At 41.6% G+C, this 20,934-nt stretch overlaps 1 protein-coding gene across 1 annotated transcript in view; it reads right to left on the bottom strand.

Moving 5' to 3' along the window:
- Window positions 1–20,934, bottom strand: part of LOC104965177 (copine-5-like) — a 73,075-nt gene that overhangs the window by 9,230 nt on the left and 42,911 nt on the right. Inside the window, exons 11-14 of the mRNA XM_010794135.1 lie at window positions 19,637–19,678; window positions 19,165–19,240; window positions 16,846–16,899; window positions 16,190–16,251 (exon numbers count right to left, since the gene is read on the bottom strand). Coding sequence (XP_010792437.1) covers window positions 16,190–16,251; window positions 16,846–16,899; window positions 19,165–19,240; window positions 19,637–19,678 — 234 coding nt within the window. The remainder of the gene's footprint in view (window positions 1–16,189; window positions 16,252–16,845; window positions 16,900–19,164; window positions 19,241–19,636; window positions 19,679–20,934) is intronic.

Genomic DNA, 20,934 nt, shown 5'->3' with positions numbered 1-20,934 from the left:
TCGTCACCAAAATAAATAAATAAGTGGTCCGAAAAAGGTTCATGACAAAAAAAATACACATAGCCTTCCTCAGGCAGTGTGTTTGTACCGGGGACAGGACTCCTGTCCCCGGTACAAACACACTGCCTGAGGAAGGCTATGTGTATTTTTTTTGTCATGAACCTTTTTCGGACCACTTATTTATTTATTTTGGTGACGATCCGACCTCCATGCTGCTACTCTGGTTCAAACTGCATCCACCAAACAATATGATTTATCTCGACCTCCCCAAAATAAACAAAATCTGACACGGTGTGAGATGTTTTTTTTAGCTGTTCTGTCGTCATTTCCTGCGATCTTCTCCATGCAAAAATGAATGAATGAAAGGGCGTTTCTTTGACTATTTATAGGCAAATATGGGCCTTATGTGATGCCCGCAAGATCTGCACCGCATTTCGAGTCGATTGTGATTTATAAAGGGAAACCGGCGTAGGAAGTGTCATACGCACTTTCCTCGCCGGTACGCAATGTTTGGTGAATCGGAAAGTGGCGGAAAATGTATGGACCTATTTTTCGGATTTCTACTACGTAAGCAACCTTCCTACGTCAATCCTACGCACGGCGTTATAAATGAGACCCCAGGTCCAGTCCAGAGACCAGGGGCCTCATTTATAAAGGGATATTCGCTCAAAAAATGTTTCTACGCAATGTTGCGATTTATAAAATACTAATTTGACGGAAAACGTGCGGTCCTCCACGCAAACTCTAACCCATGCGTACGCACTAAGCACAAATATATAGAGTTGCTGCAGTGGAGACGCTGCGCACAGCTGATCGACAGCTGGGACACAAACCACCAAATACGAAAACATAATTCAGATCCAGTCGTCATGACTCCACTCCGGAGGGATTCCCCGATCATTTCTTACAGTTTCTCATCAAGGGGTGTCTCCTGTCCCCGGTACAAACACACTGCCTGAGGAAGGCTATGTGTATTTTTTTTGTCATGAACCTTTTTCGGACCACTTATTTATTTATTTTGGTGACGATCTGACCTCCATGCTGCTACTCTGGTTCAAACTGCATCCACCAAACAATATGATTTATCTCGACCTCCCCAAAATAAACAAAATCTGACACGGTGTGAGANCAGTCCAGGGGCCTCATTTATAAAGGGATATACGCTCAAAAAATGGCGTACGCCAGTTTCTACCCCGTCAAGTTAGTATTTTATAAATCGCAAACATTGCGTAGAAACTGGCGTACGCCATTTTTTGAGCGTATATCCCTTTATAAATGAGGCCCCTGGACTGTGAGGACTGACATTGAGAATTTATGAAGAAAATAAACCTAAAACTATAAAGGTAATGTATATTTAGATTGTGGCAGCAACAGAAAAGCTCAGGTAGGTCTACTGTGGAAAGATTTGGGTTACAGTTGCTGCAATTCCCTGAACAAAACTGAACACCAACATCAATGTAAAGTGTTTTGCCTCTGCTTTTCAGTGCAGGAGCAACAGTGGCTGAATGTCACAAAGAAACATTGCAGCACAACACGTACTGAGAATATTTGAACATTAAAACCATTTCCCTCCTGTATTTTTGCAAAGTTAACAGATAACAAACCACTAACTGTGCAGCAAAACAATAAAGTGGCAGAAGAATGAAGAAACATCTCTCAATGTGTAAGAATCAGTGAACACCAGAGGGAAGTTTTAGAAGAAGATGAAAATAAAATGGTGTACTTCGGTTAAACCCCCCTCTGCAGTCTGATCCCAGAGAAAGCCTAAATAAAATTGCATCACTTTCTTCAATTTCAGGACAACAAGATATTTTGGGATGAAACTATTAAAGCTTAATACGATTTGCACACAACAGAGACTCCACACAAGTCATTACACGGCCGATCACACTGCAGATTTAATTTAAAAAGAAGCATCTCAACATGCGATGAAAAGAATATAAATCTTTTATTAGCCTCTCAGAATCAGAGCAGCATGTGACTTTTGGACTCTAATTACCTCTGTTTGACTTTATCTCTGCCCCAGTTGAACGTTAATGAAAATCTAGGAAAAAGTAATTCTCTGTGAAACCGATCATGATTTAACGGTGTGTCTGGAGAAGAAATAGCTTTTTTTTAGCCTCCACTTCAGAAAATCATCTAAATACATCATGTTAGTAATCACTTAAAAGGGAGAAGTAAAGAAAACATCTATAAAAGGTGAGGAGTAAAGATGGAGATAAAAGATCAGATCTTTGGATCTGATGTTTACAGCTTGAAGAAGGACTCTGCTCACATTTCTCATCATCTCTCTGAATGGAAGCGTTGATTCAGGATCAGCTTTATTTTAAATTGCTTTTAGTACTTCTGCATGAGTTGAGGAAAAGTTTTCTCTTTCACCCACAGCCGTAGCCGCCAAATCAAAACTAGGCAATCTTTTGGACAAACACCAACTTAGCCAGAACTCATGAATTTCAAATGTTGTTTATACAGAAAATATGAATATTTGAGTCTTTTTTTATTCAAAACATTTTCAACTTGTACATCAATCTGCAATTTCTATTGACATAAGAGTAAAACAAGTGTTTTTGTATTAGTGATTTGTTGTATTATGTATTTCATCAGATTGCTAACATCTCCTGTTTTTATTGTAGTGATAATAATGTGAGCTGAATGTTTCCTCGAATGCTATCTTCCCAAATAAAACCGCATACATCTAATGAAGAGATTAAACATTTAATCTTCATTGGCCCATTTCCAGCTCCTACTCTAGGCCTCCCACTGGGGCCAATCTTTTCCTTTCTAATGAGCTTTTCAAAGTCTTTTCTCATCCTCAATTGGAAGGTTAGTGGCATGGGGGTGGGTGGTTTATTCTCATAATGCGAGTGTTGTGAAGCCCTTTGAGACAGAAACGGTTATTAAGGGTTACACAAATAATCTGACCTATCTTGATGAATGTTCACTGCAGAAAAGGCTCTAGCTATAAAGACGAATAGAACTTAAATGTTGCATAAAGGTTTTCCAGTTTAATCAACCAAAACAGTCGCTCTTTATTTGTACTTATCTTAAGTTAAACACCGTAAAACTGGTGTTTATTTTACGATGGATACATTACCGCAATCCCATCATGGGTAATAATAATAATCATACTATTCATAATACATTTCTAGCCGCTCACTCATTGTTTCATCCCTCCACTTACAGCACTAGTAATGTTGTTAGTTTGTCTATCAGTTGATGCTTTTTGATATGATACATCAGGTAATGTCAACCATGAAGATCTAACAGCAGTGCACAAATAATATCTTAAAAATATTTAGGCTTGCATCTACTGTAAAATATACATAAGAGAGAGATGGGGTGGCCTACAAAGAACTGAAGGAAAGTGCACACATGTTCGGGCTCATAACATTAATATCGGAGGAAGGAGCGGAAAGCCACACACTCATGAATCAGATACGAGCTTTGTATTTTAAATGACAGCAATTAATGTTTCAGATCATAGAGGCCTTTGGCAGGAGACAAAGAAGGGAGTATCCCAACTACATATGGCACCACAAACTACAGCTTCCAAAAGACAATGTTGAAATAATACTTTTCTGAAATGGTCCAAACATAAACTGAGTATTATAACCTTCTTAGTGGTTGGATATGTGTCATGGATGTTGCATTGGATTGCACAAGTGAAACAAAGCTGTACCGAGTAAACCACCAACTGAGTGTAGATCTAAATGACATTGAAAAAAGGTTTAGAAAATGAAGGGGCTGAAGAATTTAATGTTCTAAAGTTAATGGATTTAAAGGAATCAAACTCACAATCATACAGGACAATTATCAGGTGTGTTGCTATGCACAAAGAAGCAACATGTCATAAAATGATCTGAGATCAAACAGTTGGATTGTCTTTATTAATAATACACCTACATTCTTTTTCTCTTAGCCACACAAATTGTATGTGCAACTTGTAGATGCATTTTGTACATTTGTATCTGTTTGTCCATTTTGTACTGGACACAGCGTTAATGTTAGAGGTTTTGAATGACCTCTCGCTCCATTTCTATGTTCTCGTTCTCAAATGTAGATTTGCTCACTTTTTGTCCTGATCCGTTTATATAAAAACCTGTCTGTCTGAAAATGAGCTGATCAGATTTTGGCCCCTTTATGATGTCATAACGATTTTTTTGGCTTGTGTAGCCATTAGCTCCCCCCCACCCCACCCACCTTATCACCTGAATCTCCTCCTAGAGCACCATTGTGTTCTTTTTAACCAAATATCTCTCAGAGGGGCGTGGGGAGTGGCTCCTTATTTTCATCTAAAGTAACAGACAGAGAATCAGCACTTTTGAAACTGGGCTGAAACAGAGGGGATTATGGGATGCTACAATGATCTGTTTGGTGTTTCGAGCCAAACACTTCAGAGACATGTTTTGTATACAACTGAGAACTATAATATTTTGATGAAAAACAGTATAATAGGGGACCTTTAAATCACTCCATGTAGAATATTTACATTAATTAAACCCAAAGTGTTTGGATGGATGTCACTTGAAAGTTAATTTAAATGCATGTAGCATTTCCGCCCTTCAGATACAAATTGACAATAACAAGTATGTAGCAAGAAAATGCAAGACCCTCAATATAAACATAAATACAGTGAACACAAAGCCTTGACATTAGCACAAAGAGGCAGGACAGTGTAAAATCGAGCCCTTCTGGATCCACTAAACCTGTCATGTTTTTGATTGTATCTTTCAGGCAATTCTTAGCTCCGCTGCACCTTCTGAGACTCTTAGCACACAAGGACTTTCATTGTTGAGAGCACATTTCAGGGAGAACACAGAAGGCACAGAGTCTGCAGCGAGTTGTTCATGATGATTTAAACGACCTCAAGAGAGAATATCAGAACACAGATGCTGGAGTCATTTTCTTTTTTAGGGATTTATTTTTTCTTAAATTGCCGTGAGTCTTTTAAAGCAATAGTCTTTGTCATCAGCCCCTCTTCCAAGCACAGCGCTGAAACCACACATAAGTGCCTGATAAGCTTTTAACATCTCAAAATGTCTGTAACAAAAATATGAAGCACCACTCCACAAAATGTGTCACTCCCCATGCTGGGTCTCATTAATGGATGGGGTAATCTAGCTTTTATTTCTGTATTAAACAGTTTCCTGTTAAGATTACCGCGTTTCATTAACATGATGGATAAAATGCAGATTCGGGCATCAGACTGATGACTTTATTAAAAGTTCAATTACAATCAGATTTTAGAGCACTAACACACGACTATCCTTTAACAACAGATTAAGGTCAGAGAAAGACATGTGCAGCCTTAAATAGTAGCTGGAATCACATTTATTCTGATAAATACCAGAACTAGTGTGGTGTTCAGTAAGATCTAGGTTGAACCTGCCATATCAATTCAAAAGAAGCATATTTGTAATATAATGTTTTTAAAGCTAGGCTAAATGAAATGCTCGTTGATACTATGGGCAGTTGTAAATGTCTATAACTATGTAAAAGTATCCTGTAAATATAATGTATGATGTCCTTTATTGTTTTATGTTTCATGTGGAACCTATATGCTGCAGGTCTCCCTTGAAAAAGAGATCTATGATCTCATTGGGACCAATCTGGTTAAATAAAGGTTTGAAATGAAATGAAATGAAATACAATTCTTGATTACTCTCTATTTAGGAAAACCTCCACTCTTCCTACATGTGTTCACACACTTGGGTTCAGTCCAAGTTGTTCTCCTGGGAAGGGTCTTCTCAGGGGAACCATCAGTGTTTACTTGTTTACTATTTAACAGACAGCAAGCCTTCTGTTGAATAACACCAGCAGTAATTACTACTTATTCCTGCATTTCCCCTCCAGGGATTAAAAAGGGATTATCTAATACCGTATTAAAACATTTACAACAAAGAAAATACATAGCAAGGAACCACAAGAGTTCTCAGCGCTTGAAACACATCCATCTGTACTTTTTTTCTCTATTTTTCGGCGGATCGCTGGATTTGGTGCATCATAAATATTACAGTTAAGCAACTTTTTGTGTGCAGCCATCTGCCAGATATGTCGCCCTACAATTCAGGAACACGGTTTTGCCATCTGAGCAATTGCTGCTATTTATGTCGTGATATCTGTATAATTTAGATTAAGATTAAAACTTGAGTTTCCTAAAAATCAATTAGTACATGAGAGTAAAATGGTTTAATGTGATCTTAAAACGTTTGCAGACAATTTGTTGTTTATCTAGTTTAAAATCTTAGTGCTCACATTTAAAGTTGTTTACAGAACTTGGATAAGTGTAATGGGGATTTTTGATTATGAAACAATGTAAGATTCACAAACATAAAAGACCAGACCCCCAATTAAGTGAAATATGAATCTAAATGCAGTACATTTAGATTTGGAACCACACTGTGTAAGTATATAATTTTACTTCTCCGCTGTCTCAACTAAATCGGAGGCGAACAGTTAGTGAAACTAAGGATGAAAACACTTTGAGTGGATGTGAGTGTGTATATGTGTGTCCTTCTGTGTGAGCTGGAGAGAGACCACAGGACAGATCTGGGACACTCAGCCATCAGCAGCAAAGTAGCAGAAAACTGAAACCAGGGCAGCCAATGATCCATTGAGAAACATTGTTCCATATGTGACAGGTCGCCCGCCCTTAAATAAGCTCACGGATCTTCTCCATATTTTATCATAGTCATCCATATTCATTTACACTATAGTAGTGGATGTGGACAACAGTGTGTCGTTTGGGGCAACACTTTACTCACATGTGGAAACTTCCAGGCCACTGAGTAACCGCAGTGAATAATGATACTGAAGTACATTTTGGACAAGTGCTGCAATATGGGCAGCAGGGTAGATTGGAAAGAGGGGGGGGAGCGGAAGTCGTGCCTTTAAATGTACTGTATTCAATCTCAAAGCATGGATTTTCCACAACTTTATCTCTGTGTGTCACAACAATGACATGTTTACATGCCCACAACACTTGGCAATTATACCAGTAGCAAGTTTCGCTTGTCGGCTGTGCGTGGTGATGAAAAGCTGATTCGAGTGGCCCCCTGTGAAAAGTTTGCCTAGGGTCCCCACCGACTCTAGGATCACCACTGATGCAGAGTTAATGTCACACGGTATGTATTTCCCGTGTAAACGACGTGCAAGTGTTCACAACATTAAGATGGTTGTATGATTAATAATGGCACATTTCCACTGCAGCGGGGTAGCCCCGTTTAAGCGTCCCTGTAATTTTCATCCTAGGTATACCTCAACTATGAGAGACAAAATAAGAAAAAAAAATCCAGAAAATCACATTGTCTGATTTTCAAGGACTTTATTTGCAAATTATTGTGGAAAATAAGTATTTGATCAATAACAAAAGTTCATCTCAATACTTTGTTATATACCCTTTGTTGGCAATGACAGAGGTCAAACGTTTTCTGTAAGTCTTCACAAGGTTTTCACACACTGTTGCTGGTATTTTGGCCCATTCCTCCATGCAGGTCTCCTCTAGAGCAGTGATGTTTTGGGGCTGTCACTGCGCAACACGGACTTTCAACTCCCTCCAAAGATTTTCTATGGGGTTGAGATCTGGACCTTGAAATGCTTCTTACGAAGCCACTCCTTCGTTGCCCGGGCGGTGTGTTTGGGATCATTGTCATGCTGAAAGACCCAGCCACGTTTCATCTTCAATGCCCTTGCTGATGGAAGGAGGTTGTCACTCAAAATCTCACGATACATCGCCCCATTCATTCTTTCCTTTACACGGATCAGTCGTTCTGGTCCCTTTGCAGAAAAACAGCCCCAAAGCATGATGTTTCCACCCCCATGTTTCACAGTAGGTATGGTGTTCTTTGGATGCAACTCAGCATTCTTTCTCCTCCAAACACGTCTAGTTGAGTTTTTACCAAAAAGTTCTATTTTGGTTTCATCTGATCATATGACATTCTCCCAATCCTCTTTTGGATCATCTAAATGCTCTCTAGCAAACTTCAGACGGGCCTGGACATGTACTGGCTTAAGCAGGGGGACACGTCTGGCACTGCAGGATTTGAGTCCCTGGCGGCGTAGTGTGTTACTGATGGTAGCCTTTGTTACTTTGGTCCCAGCTCTCTGCAGGTCATTGACTAGGTCCCCCCGTGTGGTTCTGGGATTTTTGCTCACCGTTCTTGTGATCATTTTGACTCCACGGGGTGAGATCTTGCGTGGAGCCCCAGATCGAGGGAGATTATCAGTGGTCTTGTATGTCTTCCATTTTCTAATAATTGCTCCCACAGTTGATTTCTTCACACCAAGCTGCTTACCTATTGCAGATTCAGTCTTCCCAGCCTGGTGCAGGTCTACAATTTTGTTTCTGGTGTCCTTTGACAGCTCTTTGGTCTTGGCCATAGTGGAGTTTGGAGTGTGACTGTTTGAGGTTGTGGACNTTAGTTAGCAGCTAGTGCTTTATCTAAAACATGGAACCACACAATCAATTAAACCAGCATTTTTGAAACATAACTGGCACACAGGTAGTTGTTATACTTACAGACAGATCTCTCCAAGGATTAAAAAAAAATGATCTGCGGCATAGAACATGAGCTTACGATGCTCTGCAGGCTTGACTGTTAAATTAAAACACAAGAAAGATCGCGCTATCTGTCCTTAAATACAGTTACCGAATTTACCACTATGGTGTCAGAACACTCCCCGCTTGCGTAAACCTTTTACCACTATTTACATCTCTTTACCCTGGTATCAGAACACCACATCGCTGATGGTCCTAAGTTACTCTTCGCTGTCCCTTGACCTAGTCTCACCATGACCTTCGCACCTTTCCGTCCGAATTGGAATGGCCTTTGACGATCAGACCAAGAGGGGCAGTTATTACGTTGTGCTGGAACGTCCGTTAACCAAAGACAACGTCACCGTCCTGGAGATTAGCCGCTCCTCGGCCAGCCCTTCGAGGCTGAAGGGTTGCCAGATACTCGCTTCCACCTTTCCAAAGCAGTCGGTCGCCAAGCTCTTGAACCTGGCCGCCAGCTGTACCTGCGTGTACAGTAGGGTATCCAGTCAAAAGTCCCCGGGGGTGGGTGTCACACTCGCCTTCGGTTAGAATAGTAGCAGGTGAGATATCCAGAAAGTCTGATATCATAAGAGATGGACCAGAGGGCCTGGTGTCATGATGCCATAACTTTCAGCCATCAAAGGGCAGGACTTCATGGGTCAGTTTCCTATTCTTCAACAGCAGTGCCCATCAGACTTATCACACTCATTTTCTGAACCTCAAACTGCCCTCAACTTCCTGCAGATGACACATTGAATATTATAGGCTCAAAATGGAGCCTTGCCTCTCCAATCTTCCTGCAGATGACACATTTGAATATTTACTCAAAAGAGCCTCTTCCCTCCTACGTATCCAGACACCGGCAGGGCGGCGAGTGCGCCCTCGGTTAAATGGCGGACCTTGTGAGCTGCTTGTCATGATAGTGTCGGACTAAGAGGGTGGCAACATGATGACGGCTGCAGGATGGAGTGCGATGTTTCTCTTGGTCTTCCAATTTGGGCTTTATGGATGCGACCGCCGCAACTCTCAGCAATCCATCCTTGTTCAAGAAATGGCGTCAGGTTCACAAAGAGCTGTGGGCTTATGAACATTAATGCCCTGAGTTGCGCAGTCCCCCGTTCTTGTAAACACCTGCTGCACGGCCTTAGATGATTGTTTTGCCTGAGAGGAGCTCTGAGGGGGTGTGACCTGTTTGCAGGAGCCATCCATTGTCACTCTATAGTGTGAACTGCTGGAATAGGACTTGGTTAATGACATGAGTGTTGCCATACCTCCTTACTAGAGCCTTCGCAGGTAGAGAAAGTTTGAACCGGTTGTATCCGGAGGCTCTGTTCTGTGACCTTGGTTGCAAGAGAGAGAGAACTTGAGATTACATTTCTTTATCGATCGCTGGTTGCACAAGTTCAAATGATTCATCTATTTTCTTGCTCTGTGTCTGTCTGACGGAGAATATTGAGGGCCAAAGAACCCAACTGGATGACATCAGGACAAGCTGCTGGTATGCCTTGTGTGTCGGTGGTCAGCAGGGTTTCTACTTCAGTTTCACATAGGCCCTGTGCTGGGTATACTGTTCCGTTAGCGAGTACTCTGTTAGGGGCACATAGGTGTAGAACCGCCTTGAATTGTTGTAGATGTAGCGCAAGAAAACCGACTGTCCGTGAAGAACCGACCGCCTTCAACTCCAATCAATCGTCAGATTTGATAGTTTCTGCCATGTTCAAACCCCAAACCTGCCCCACACAGCGGTCCAGCGAGTATGGTGGCAATGGGTAAGGAGGCTTAGCTTGGATTTGCCTCATCACAAGCCTACCATCGCCATTTCCCGATCAGAGTCAAGAACACGGTAGGTATGCACTGCAGGCAAGTTGGCGCCTTGTAGAAGCGTCTGAGAAAACACACAGTTCGTTCGGGCTGTTGCAAGGAGACATTGAGACCTGGGGTATATGGTCTTGGTAGCTTGAATCTGTTCCAGCTCAGTTAAGGAGTCATGTCCAAGCTTTCCAGCTTGAGCTTCCTTCTCTGGTGGAGGGGACGTCCCACCGTAATGCCTCTGAAGAAAGTTCTGGGGCTAGCCAACGGCCTTGCCTGCAGCCCACCGCGATCCAAATCCCCAGGGGATCAAAGAGACTGTTCACAGACAGTATGCCTTCGGCGAGGAACGGTTTAAATGTCCTGTGAAACTTAAAGGTGAACCGTCATTATTGATTCCCAGGGCTTATGCCCAGACTCCGTTGGAGAGGCAAAGGGTCGCTCCAAATCCAGATCTTTAAATCGCTTTCGTTCTTCAGAGGAAAGGCTCTCATGCCCTGGCACTGTTTGGAGCTATTTTGCGGAAGCCATCAATTTGACTCAGCCAGTAGCTCTGGTTCGCTGAGCAGGATCAATGCTTCATCTTCTTTGCACTGAAATTGAGTCACATATCGACATAAAAGGTCCTGAATCAAACTCCTTGATCTTTGCCATGTTCACGTTGGCCCCTGTGCTCCTGGCTGCCTGTATCAGCCCGTAAGTTGCTACGCTGGATGACTGTTCCCCAAACAGCGTGCTTCATCCAGTAGTCAAAATCTCCTTATCTGGGTCGTGTCTCGTTCCACAAAAAACCGCAGGAAGTTCGATGGGCTCCGGTCTGACCTTGAAACAATAGAAACATCTGTTCTACGTCAGCTGTGACGGCTATTGCTCCCTTCTGAATCAGGTAGGAACTCCAATTAGAGTGTTGTTGAGTTGGGTCCACGAGAGAACGTGTTTTTCGAAACCACCACTTCTCCGGGGTATACAATCTAACTTCCATAAGGACTTTTTCCAGCGTGAGATGGGCTTGGAAGATGACCTTGCTGGACCATTTAACCTCTCCGTTCCCTGAATGCTTTCTGCACGCGTTAAGAAAAGGATGGGCGTCCATTTGAAGGACACGGTCTTGTAGACGTTACATTGTTTGAATGTGAGTCCCATCCAGGCAGTATTCTCCAACTATGACCCAGCCAAGGTCAAGGGCGCTGGGCGTATGGTGAGGTCGGAGGGCCCGTTACGACTGTTCACGCACCTTATGAGGACGCAGAATGTTCTCTCCGAGCAGAAGGAGAATAGGAGGCATTGGTGTTGAGGGGAGGAATCTTGCAGCACTTGCCTGGAGTTGGTAAAATAGCTGCGGATCTCCGAGTGGAAATCTCTGACGCGTCCCGTCAGTAGGGGCGTGCAACGATTTTAGTCGAACATAATCGACGACGGGTCGATCATAAAAAATTCGTCGACGCCGATTTTAGTGTCGACGCGTCGTATAAAAACAATCAGAGAGCCGGTAACGTTAATTCACAACTGACGCAAATGTTCATTTGTAACGGCAATGCACTACAGGAAGCTGGGGCAGTGATACTCTCCATTGTTGTGCCTGACTGCACGTACTAAACAACAAAGAAGAAAGAAATACGAACGATGCAGAAAAGGAGAGAGAATGAGGGTGATGAAGACTCAAAAAAGGCAGAGACCGAGAGTTGTCGAAAGTGTTGGGAGTATTTCACAGACGACAAGCCAAAGAAGTCAGTGAAATGCAGGAATTTGTAAAGGGGAATGGCTTCCACGGCAGCACTTACAGTGATGCACGAGCATTAAAACGCAGACCCTGGAACCGGAGGACTGCCTACTTTGGATCATGCGGTAAGTTTGAGGCCAAGAGCCATAGTCATGTTTACGGTTAACATCTCGACTGATGTTGGAAAACGAGAACGTCCATGGTTAATGCGTTGCTAAAGCAAACCTATTCAGTTATGTTGAGCTGCGTGTCCACCAAGCGAACTCCTAAACAGCGCCAGCTACAGCGTGAGTTTAGAGGCAGCACTAGATTGTATGACGCGTAATTTAATTCCAAACTTTAAATAATCGTTTTTAGAATTTAGGTCGGATAACGAAAAAATAGACCCTAATCTAACGATTATTTTAAGTTTGGAATTAATTACAGCGTCCATAAAGCTCTAGTGTGCTCTACTACGCTGTAAGCTTGGCGCTGTTTAGCAGCTCGTTGGTGGACACGCAGCCTCAACATAACTGAAATAGCGTTTGCTTAGCAAGCATTAACCATGAGACGTTCTGTTTTCCAACATGTAAGCTAACGTAAACATGACTATGGCTAACTTGCTCAAACTTACCCATGATCCAAAGTAGCAGTCCTCACGGTTCCAGGGTGCTTGCGTTTTAAATGCTCGTGCATCACTGTAGTGCTGCCGTGGAATGCCAATTCCCCTTTACAAATTCTGCATTTCACTGACTTCTTTGGCTTGTCGTCTGTGAAATACTCCCACACTTTCGAAACTCTCGGTCTCGCTTTTTTGAACTCTTCATCACCCTCATTCTCTCTCCTTTCCGCCATCGTTCGTATTCTTTCTTCTTTGTTGTTAGTACAGAATGCAGTCATGGCAGACAATGGAGAGTATACTGCCCCCAGCACTTCCTGTAGTGCATTGCAGTTACAAATGAACATTTGCGCAGTTTTGAATTAACGTTACCGGCTCTCTGATTGTTTTTATACGACGCGTCGACACTAAAATTCCGCGTCGACGAATTTTTATGATCGACGTCGTCGATTATGTCGACTAATCGTTGCAGCCCTACATAGCACCCACATTAATTATGAGTGGATATAAATATTTAGTGATAGCCGCATCAGCATATTGTTTACTTATCCTCTCATGCGTTTGCTTCAATAGCACTTCTTCAGTGTAACTGAACGGATCTGTTGAGGTAAGGCAGTGAAACCTGAGCAGAGGTTCCTGCTGCCATCGCCTCCATCTTTTCTCATTTTAGCTCCACCCTCCCTCTTATTTCACCCACCCTTAGAGCCTGGAGAGCTCAACTCATCGTGCACTTTAAACGTCTGAAAGTAGCCTCGTACTTAGAGCTTGTATGATGACGGAATAGATGGAATTAGATCTGATGTGAAATAACTACCTCACCATCCGGGACATAGTGTTTTTCCCCGAGGATGTCTCTTCTCCTGAGCTGTTTGATGTTCTAAAAAAACACAAACCCAAAAAAATGTGATCGCTGCCAGTCGGCTGCTTCTGCCAGCACTGTGACTTGTTTACAAAACCCCTCATGGACTTCAATCATAGGGCCATGAGCTCACACGCTACATTTTACACTTGAAGACATGCTGTTGGATCACAGAACAATCCCAAATTCATATACAAGCTTTCCCTCCTATATCAGAACTGAAAACAGATACAGTGGGGCAAAAAAGTATTTAGTCAGCCACCAATTGTGCAAGTTCTCCCACTTAAAAAGATGAGAGAGGCCTGTAATTTTCATCCTAGGTACACTTCAACTATGAGGGACAAAATGAGAAAAAGAAATCCAGAAAATCACACTCTGATTTTTAAAGACTTTATTTGCAAATTATGGTGGAAAAATAAGTATTTGGTCAATAACAAAAGTTCATCTCAATACTTTGTTATATACCCTTTGTTGGCAATGACAGAGGTCAAACGTTTTCTGTAAGTCTTCACAAGGTTTTCACACACTGTTGCTGGTATTTTGGCCCATTCCTCCATGCAGGTCTCCTCTAGAGCAGTGATGTTTCGGGGCTGTCGCTGGGCAACACAGACTTTCAACTCCCTCCAAAGATTTTCTATGGGATTGAGATTTGGAGACTGGCTAGGCCACTCCAGGACCTTGAAATGCTTCTTATGAAGCCACTCCTTCGTTGCCCGGGCAGTGCTTTTGGGATCATTGTCATGCTGAAAGACCCAGCCACGTTTCATCTTCAATGCCCTTGCTGATGGAAGGAGGTTGTCACTGAAAATCTCACGATACATGGCCCCATTCATTCTTTACTTTACACAGATCAGTCGTCCTGGTCCCTTTGCAGAAAAACAGCCCCAAAGCATGATGTTTCCACCCCCATGTTTCACAGTAGGTATGGTGTTCTTTGGATGCAACTCAGCATTCTTTCTCCTCCAAACACGTCTAGTTGAGTTTTTACCAAAACGTTCTATTTTGGTTTCATCTGACCATATGACATTCTCCCAATCCTCTTCTGGATCATCTAAATGGACATGTAGCTGGCTTCAGCGAGGGGCAGGGACACGTCTGGCACTGCAGGATTTGAGTCCCTGGCGGCGTAGTGTGTTACTGATGGTAGCCTTTGTTACTTTGGTCCCAGCTCTCTGCAGGTCATTGACTAGGTCCCCCCGTGTGGTTCTGGGATTTTTGCTCACTGTTCTTGTGATCATTTTGACCCCACGGGGTGAGATCTTGCGTGGAGCCCCAGATCGAGGGAGATTATCAGTGGTCTTGTATGTCTTCCATTTTCTAATAATTGCTCCCACAGTTGATTTCTTCACACCAAGCTGCTTACCTATTGCAGATTCAGTCTTCCCAGCCTGGTGCAGGTCTACAATTTGGTTTCTGGTGTCCTTTGACAGCTCTTTGGTCTTGGCCATAGTGGAGTTTGGAGTGTGACTGTTTGAGGTTGTGGACAGGTGTCTTTTATACTGATAACGAGTTCAAACAGGTGCCATTAATACAGTTAACAAGTGGAGGACAGAGGAGGCTCTTAAAGAAGAAGTTACAGGTCTGTGAGAGCCAGAAATCTTGTTTGTTTGTAGGTGACCAAATACTTATTTTTTTTAACAATCAGACAATGTGATTTCCTGGATTTTTTTTCCTCATTTTGTCTCTCACAGTTGAGGTATACCTAGGATGAAAATTACAGGCCTCTCTCATCTTTTTAAGATGGAGAACTTGCACAATTTGGCCTGACTAAATACTTTTTTCCCCACTGTATATGCGACGCTAGGGATGATCTCGCGCGCGATCTTGTGACGATTCTCTCTGACCAATCAGCATTCGAGAGTGTTGACGTCACTAGTTCAGCCCTGGCCCTGGCCTGATAGAACCACGATTTTATGGGGCCGGAAAAAGACGGAAAAAGTACCCGCTAGCCGGTGCTACGCTATATGGAAAGGCCACCAAAAACTGGCCTGGCCGCTTGAGGACGATTAAGGACGCTTAAACGGGGCTACCCGCTGCAGTGGAAATGCGCCATAAGTCGGATGTGTTATAATTAAAGTACTGTTGTTTGGCTGTTGTGAGGCATCAGATTTGTTTGGTTTTCAGAGAATAACATAACTTCTGTATAACATAGCTCCATATTGAATACAATACATCATTACAATTCTAACATATTAATATTAAACAGCATAAGAAATTAAATATCCACTGGATACATTTTTAAGAATAATTGTGCGTGATATTGCTTTTCTTCCCGAAAAATGACTTTGGTCTGAGTTATTAAAATTGCATCTACTCCTTCGTGAAGTAAACAACACATTTAAGTTCTAGAAAAATGTCTTCTTCTTAACTGTAGTGAACACACTTCACGCTGATTGGCTTCCAGACTAGCTGTGCTCTCATTTAAGATGAGCAGAGAGAAACTTTACCGCTCGAGCAGATACATGTGAAAACAGCCTTTTAGTGTCAAACTCTGCAAAAACATCATACTGCACAGCGAAGCTCGAACATCCAAAGAAATAAAAAATAAGCAAAACCTCGAGTGAAGGGAAACTTTAGGAAAATGAATTATACATAGGCTGGCACAAAGATAATATACAAATACAAATACAAACAGTCATATCATCACCAGACAAACATTACACTCACCCTCCTTTGATGTAATCCAGGAAGGTGTGCTCTGACTCCACGTTGAATGACAACAAGGACACCTGAGGGAAAGAAAAAGTTGAAACTGATTATCATGCTTTGTAATTAGGGAAAACCAAATCTACCAATCTACACATTAACACTGACCTCTGAGCTAACCACCTACAAAATGACTTATCCATGCAGAATGATTTTGACGCACTGGAAGCATATTAGTATTACAATCACTGAGAGAACATCAGCCTGCCTGTGCGCTGATTGATAATCGTTGTGATGGATAATTAGCCACCGATTTTAATTACAGAGTCAACGCATACAACAAGAGCAGCCAAAGTACTCAGGCACTAAAAGAAACCTGGCTCATTTATTAACATCCATCACTTCTCGTCACTCATAGGACACAGACAAGAGGATCCATTGTGCATAACTAGGGACTTGGCGTTTCACCCCGTTTCAGGTCAGGAGAATGTTTTCCCTTGTACTTAAATGTACTGTCTGGATCATAAGCCCCAACACTGGGAATGTAAAAAAACATTTAACAGAGCAGAACTGCCTCATGCAGTCCATTGAGAGAAAACTTCCCCGAGATATAAAAAGCAAATGTCGGGGTGTGAGTGCAACGGGAGAAATGCTCTTATCTCAGAAGTCAGTCTCACCGTCCCAGAGTTGATGTATCTCTTTTTCTTTATTTTCTTCTTTGCATTCACCACCTGGTATGAAGGCAGAATAGAAAAGAAGAATGATGATTATATAAACTTTCAGCACAGTTCTTGTTATCCACCCTTAGGCAAGTAATAAAAACATCTTTGTCCTACTACTCCATGTCTGTAAGGATAATGGGGCAGAGCGACCGAATCCAATAACTGCAGGAGGGGAGAATTGAGATAGCATTGATCATGCCTAGCAGCTGATTATCCAGGGGGATTCGTAAGCACCTGCACTGCGCTGTACATTTTTCAAGCCACATTACCAAAGGTGGGGATAGTGGAACAAATATATCTTTAGCAATGATTCACTGTTGACAAACAGAATGATAATCACATTTAGATTCAGTTGTAGAAATGTACCAGTGGAGAACAATGTGCTATGTGGGAAAATGCGTAAAAAAAAACAAATATAAAAAGGTGAAAAGCAGGAAGACCTGATGTTAAATGATAAAGGTACTTGAATATTTTTTAGAACCTGCAGGCAAAAACATTTGTCAAACAGTAAGCTATCGTAATCCAAAATCTCTACTACTTATTCCACCGGTCTGCATAAAAACATACTATGAAGCACAAGCCTGGAGGGAACTGTGCTGTAAATAAAGTAAAAGGTACACAGATGATGCCTCACAGCACCACAGCCATTAGGGATTCACAATATTGGATTTCTGCAGACATCCGATACGTCAATGTTTTCTTACTTCTTTTGACCGTTGCCAAATACTAAAACTGGTACACCACATATTTAGTTTTAAACTAATTGCAGAGAGCATTAGGTCCCTCATTCAGAGCAGTTAACATATTATGCTGTTATTGAGATGCAGACATTAAATGTAATGCTTTTTAAAATGTACAAGTTCTTTGGGGAAAATAATGAAACATACTTCAACTAAGATATATTTATTCTGATGTAACATGTTAAAACACAATAGAAACATTTTTCCTACTAAATTATTTCTCCTGACCATATCAAATTTGAAGGTGTTTATCTGCGGATGATCTGCCGGTATCATCGTGAATCCCTGGCAGCCATCAGTCTTTCCATGTTCACACCATGTCACACAGACACCACCTTTAAGGACATCAGGCTCTGTTGGCATTAGCCTGCTGTCATCCTCACTCACACAGCTAATGTTTGCAGGCCCCTGCATGTCAGGTTGAGAACACGGGAATCTGAAAAGTTGTGATTCTTTATTTGTCAATGGTGAAGAGGTTGTTGTTTTTGACCACATCTTGAAATTGATTCAAGAGCACAGACCTGGAAAAGAATAAATGAAGGAATTTCTGTGTTTTACTTTCTAATTAAAATACAAAGGTGTTTGGTGAAGGGTAATGGATGCACCTTCATCGGCCATATCAGCAATGGGAAAGGGCAACTCTGCATGCCACTCACTATTCTGTCTCTCTTTCGCACTTGGTCTCTCCTTGCCTATTTCCATCTTACCACAACCCTCTAACTCTTTGTTGGCCCTGTTCTTTCCTTAAGCCACCTCCATGACTAATTCAAAAGCTAATGTAAAATGGCAAGTGTTTTAATGAGCAGGGAACGATAGGAGCCCCGGAGCACTGAACAGTAATACCCAATGTTACCCTCCAAGGACCAACCCAAAAAAACTGTAATCAGCAGCAATATGTTGCACTCCCATTTGTATTCTCCCCGCAGAAACACCCTTCCTCATCCGGTCAGCTGCACCACTTCTCAGATGCTTAATGCTGTGCAAGGTGAGGAGAGGCCGAGGACGCTAGCTGTTGATCTCAAATAGCCATAACTCTAACAACTCTAACAACCAGAGCCTCCTGAGGTCATTACACTTTGGATGACTTGCTGAGTTGAAGGATGTTCTGATTTGGACTTGAATTGAAGTGTGTTTCTTGTTCCCATAAAGTGAGCTTTTAGGCTAGTCATTAAAGGTTGCGTACAGTTCTGTGCAGTTGTAATATGTGCTTCACCTGATTCGAACACCATAAGTAAGGCATATGGACACACAGAACTGGATATAAGGCCTACAGTAGGCTTTGAAAATTAGACATTAGGAGAGGTATGTTTTATATTGTGACCTGAATTATACTTGACAGGAGTTAAAATAGCACAAAAAAGAACAGGATGAAGAATAACAATCTTCTAGACATAGTGCCGTGTAATTAAAATACTCAACAGTGAGGTCAACTTTAAGTTAATATGAGATGTAAAATTATTATATATTTTAAAAGCCTCTTCCCTCTGAAATTAAACACAAATGTTTAGGACATGCTGCCTTTATCTGAACTCACCTCGTGGACGTTCAACTGGTTTTGACCTCGACAGAGCGCTTTGTAGCTGGTGGTGAATTCACCAATGAAATCATGACTTGAGAAAAGAGACAAAATTCATTCAGGTAAAGAAGGTAACACCCTGAGAGGTAAACACAGAATACAGTTAGTAGAAAAGATTTATGAAGGTGATGAAAATGTAATTTATTGAGGAGGATATTATCCAGTAGGTTTTCAAATAAAAGACATTTGCTTTAGTTAATGATGATGCATACATAATGACAGTAAGATAAATTGAAATGTAGAATTACAAAAACATTTACAGTAGGCTATATAAGAATTAAAAGTGAAAGAGCTTTAAAGTTTTAATTGTGCAGAAATGTGAAAAATATCATAAGAGTCTGATGAATGGCAAAAGGATGTCACTAAATAGTGTATTCATGTACGTGCGTGCGTGCGTGCGTCCGTGCGTGCGTGCGTGTGCATCCATTACCTCCCGTCTCTGTCCCAGTCATACACCTCTGCCTTGATTGCCCTGTAAGACACATCAAAAAAAGGAAAAAGTGTTGAGCACAGTTACGTAACACATGAAACTTACATCTAAATGTCGTTGAACAGAAACTTCCCAGAGAGCCTTTCCTGAAATGACACAGTTAAAAAAAGCTGTTAAAGCTAATTAATTACTAATGAAGGCTGAATTAAATCAACTTTTTTGCACGCGAAAGATGCAAACATCTTTTTAAGGAGCTAAAAGGATGCCAAAAATAGTTCTTTACATCATTAGTCACTGACAAATCATTTAACCTAAACTGCCACCACTACAAACCCAAACAGCCTACTTCCTGCCAGGCTTGCATCCAATAAAAGCAACAAAAAAAGTATTGGTAAACTGCCATGAAGGACTTGTTTATAATTAAGTTTGTGTTACAGAGTTCGGGGTTGATAGAGCTGCACATTTCACTGCAAATGCCAAAGATATAAAAGTAATCTCTTGGGAGGGAGCATCATTTCAAGTTCTCAAAAAAGTTTGGAAGGCAAGAAACTAAATAACTATGCCTGAGATAATTTGCTGAGAATGAGGAAAGTGCTTGCTCCTTGTATCTGTATCTGATGGAAAGATCAGTGGCTTTGCCCCCTTCCTCCCATCAGCTGCTGTCAATCATGTGTCTCTGGTCTGGAGGAGGATTGGTGAAGTAGGGCTGCCCTGTTATCCTGACCTGAACTCATTCTATCTGCACAATGCAAGAGTTTTAATGTGAATATGTGAAACAACCAGTCACTTTTTCAATTTCAATTCTGAAAAAACATATTACATTGCCAGATAGTGAGATTTCAGAGACTTCATTTTAGAAACAATTACATTTTTCGTACACTTCACTAAAAACAAGTGTGTTCTGATGTTCATGGCAGATTACTAACCAGTGATGTGTCAGTTAGCATACTTATTTTTCCTAATCAAATTTTTCGTACGAGAAATGATCGTGAGGAACACTATGACGCGATCGAGATCGGTTGTTGTTTTGACTTTCCAAAGGTTATTGTGGTAGAGGAATATATCAAATATAACGTTCTGTTTTCCTGTAGTGTAATATGCTATACTGCTGAGTGTAGGGGGAATCTTTTTTGTCTTTGTAGCTCAATCTGGGGAGTCTGCAGTATCTACACTGAACAAAAATATAAACGCAACCCCACCACCACCATGGGCCACTCAATTCACAACATTACCCTAACCCTAACCCTAACCCTAATCCTAACCCTCACACCAGATACTGACTGGTTTTCGGACCCCCC

This window comes from Notothenia coriiceps, unplaced genomic scaffold (assembly GCF_000735185.1).
Source record: "Notothenia coriiceps isolate Sejong01 unplaced genomic scaffold, NC01 NC01_scaffold00037244, whole genome shotgun sequence".
In the NCBI taxonomy this organism is placed as follows: Eukaryota; Metazoa; Chordata; class Actinopteri; order Perciformes; family Nototheniidae; genus Notothenia; species Notothenia coriiceps.
This window is presented reverse-complemented; position numbering and strand designations above follow the sequence as displayed.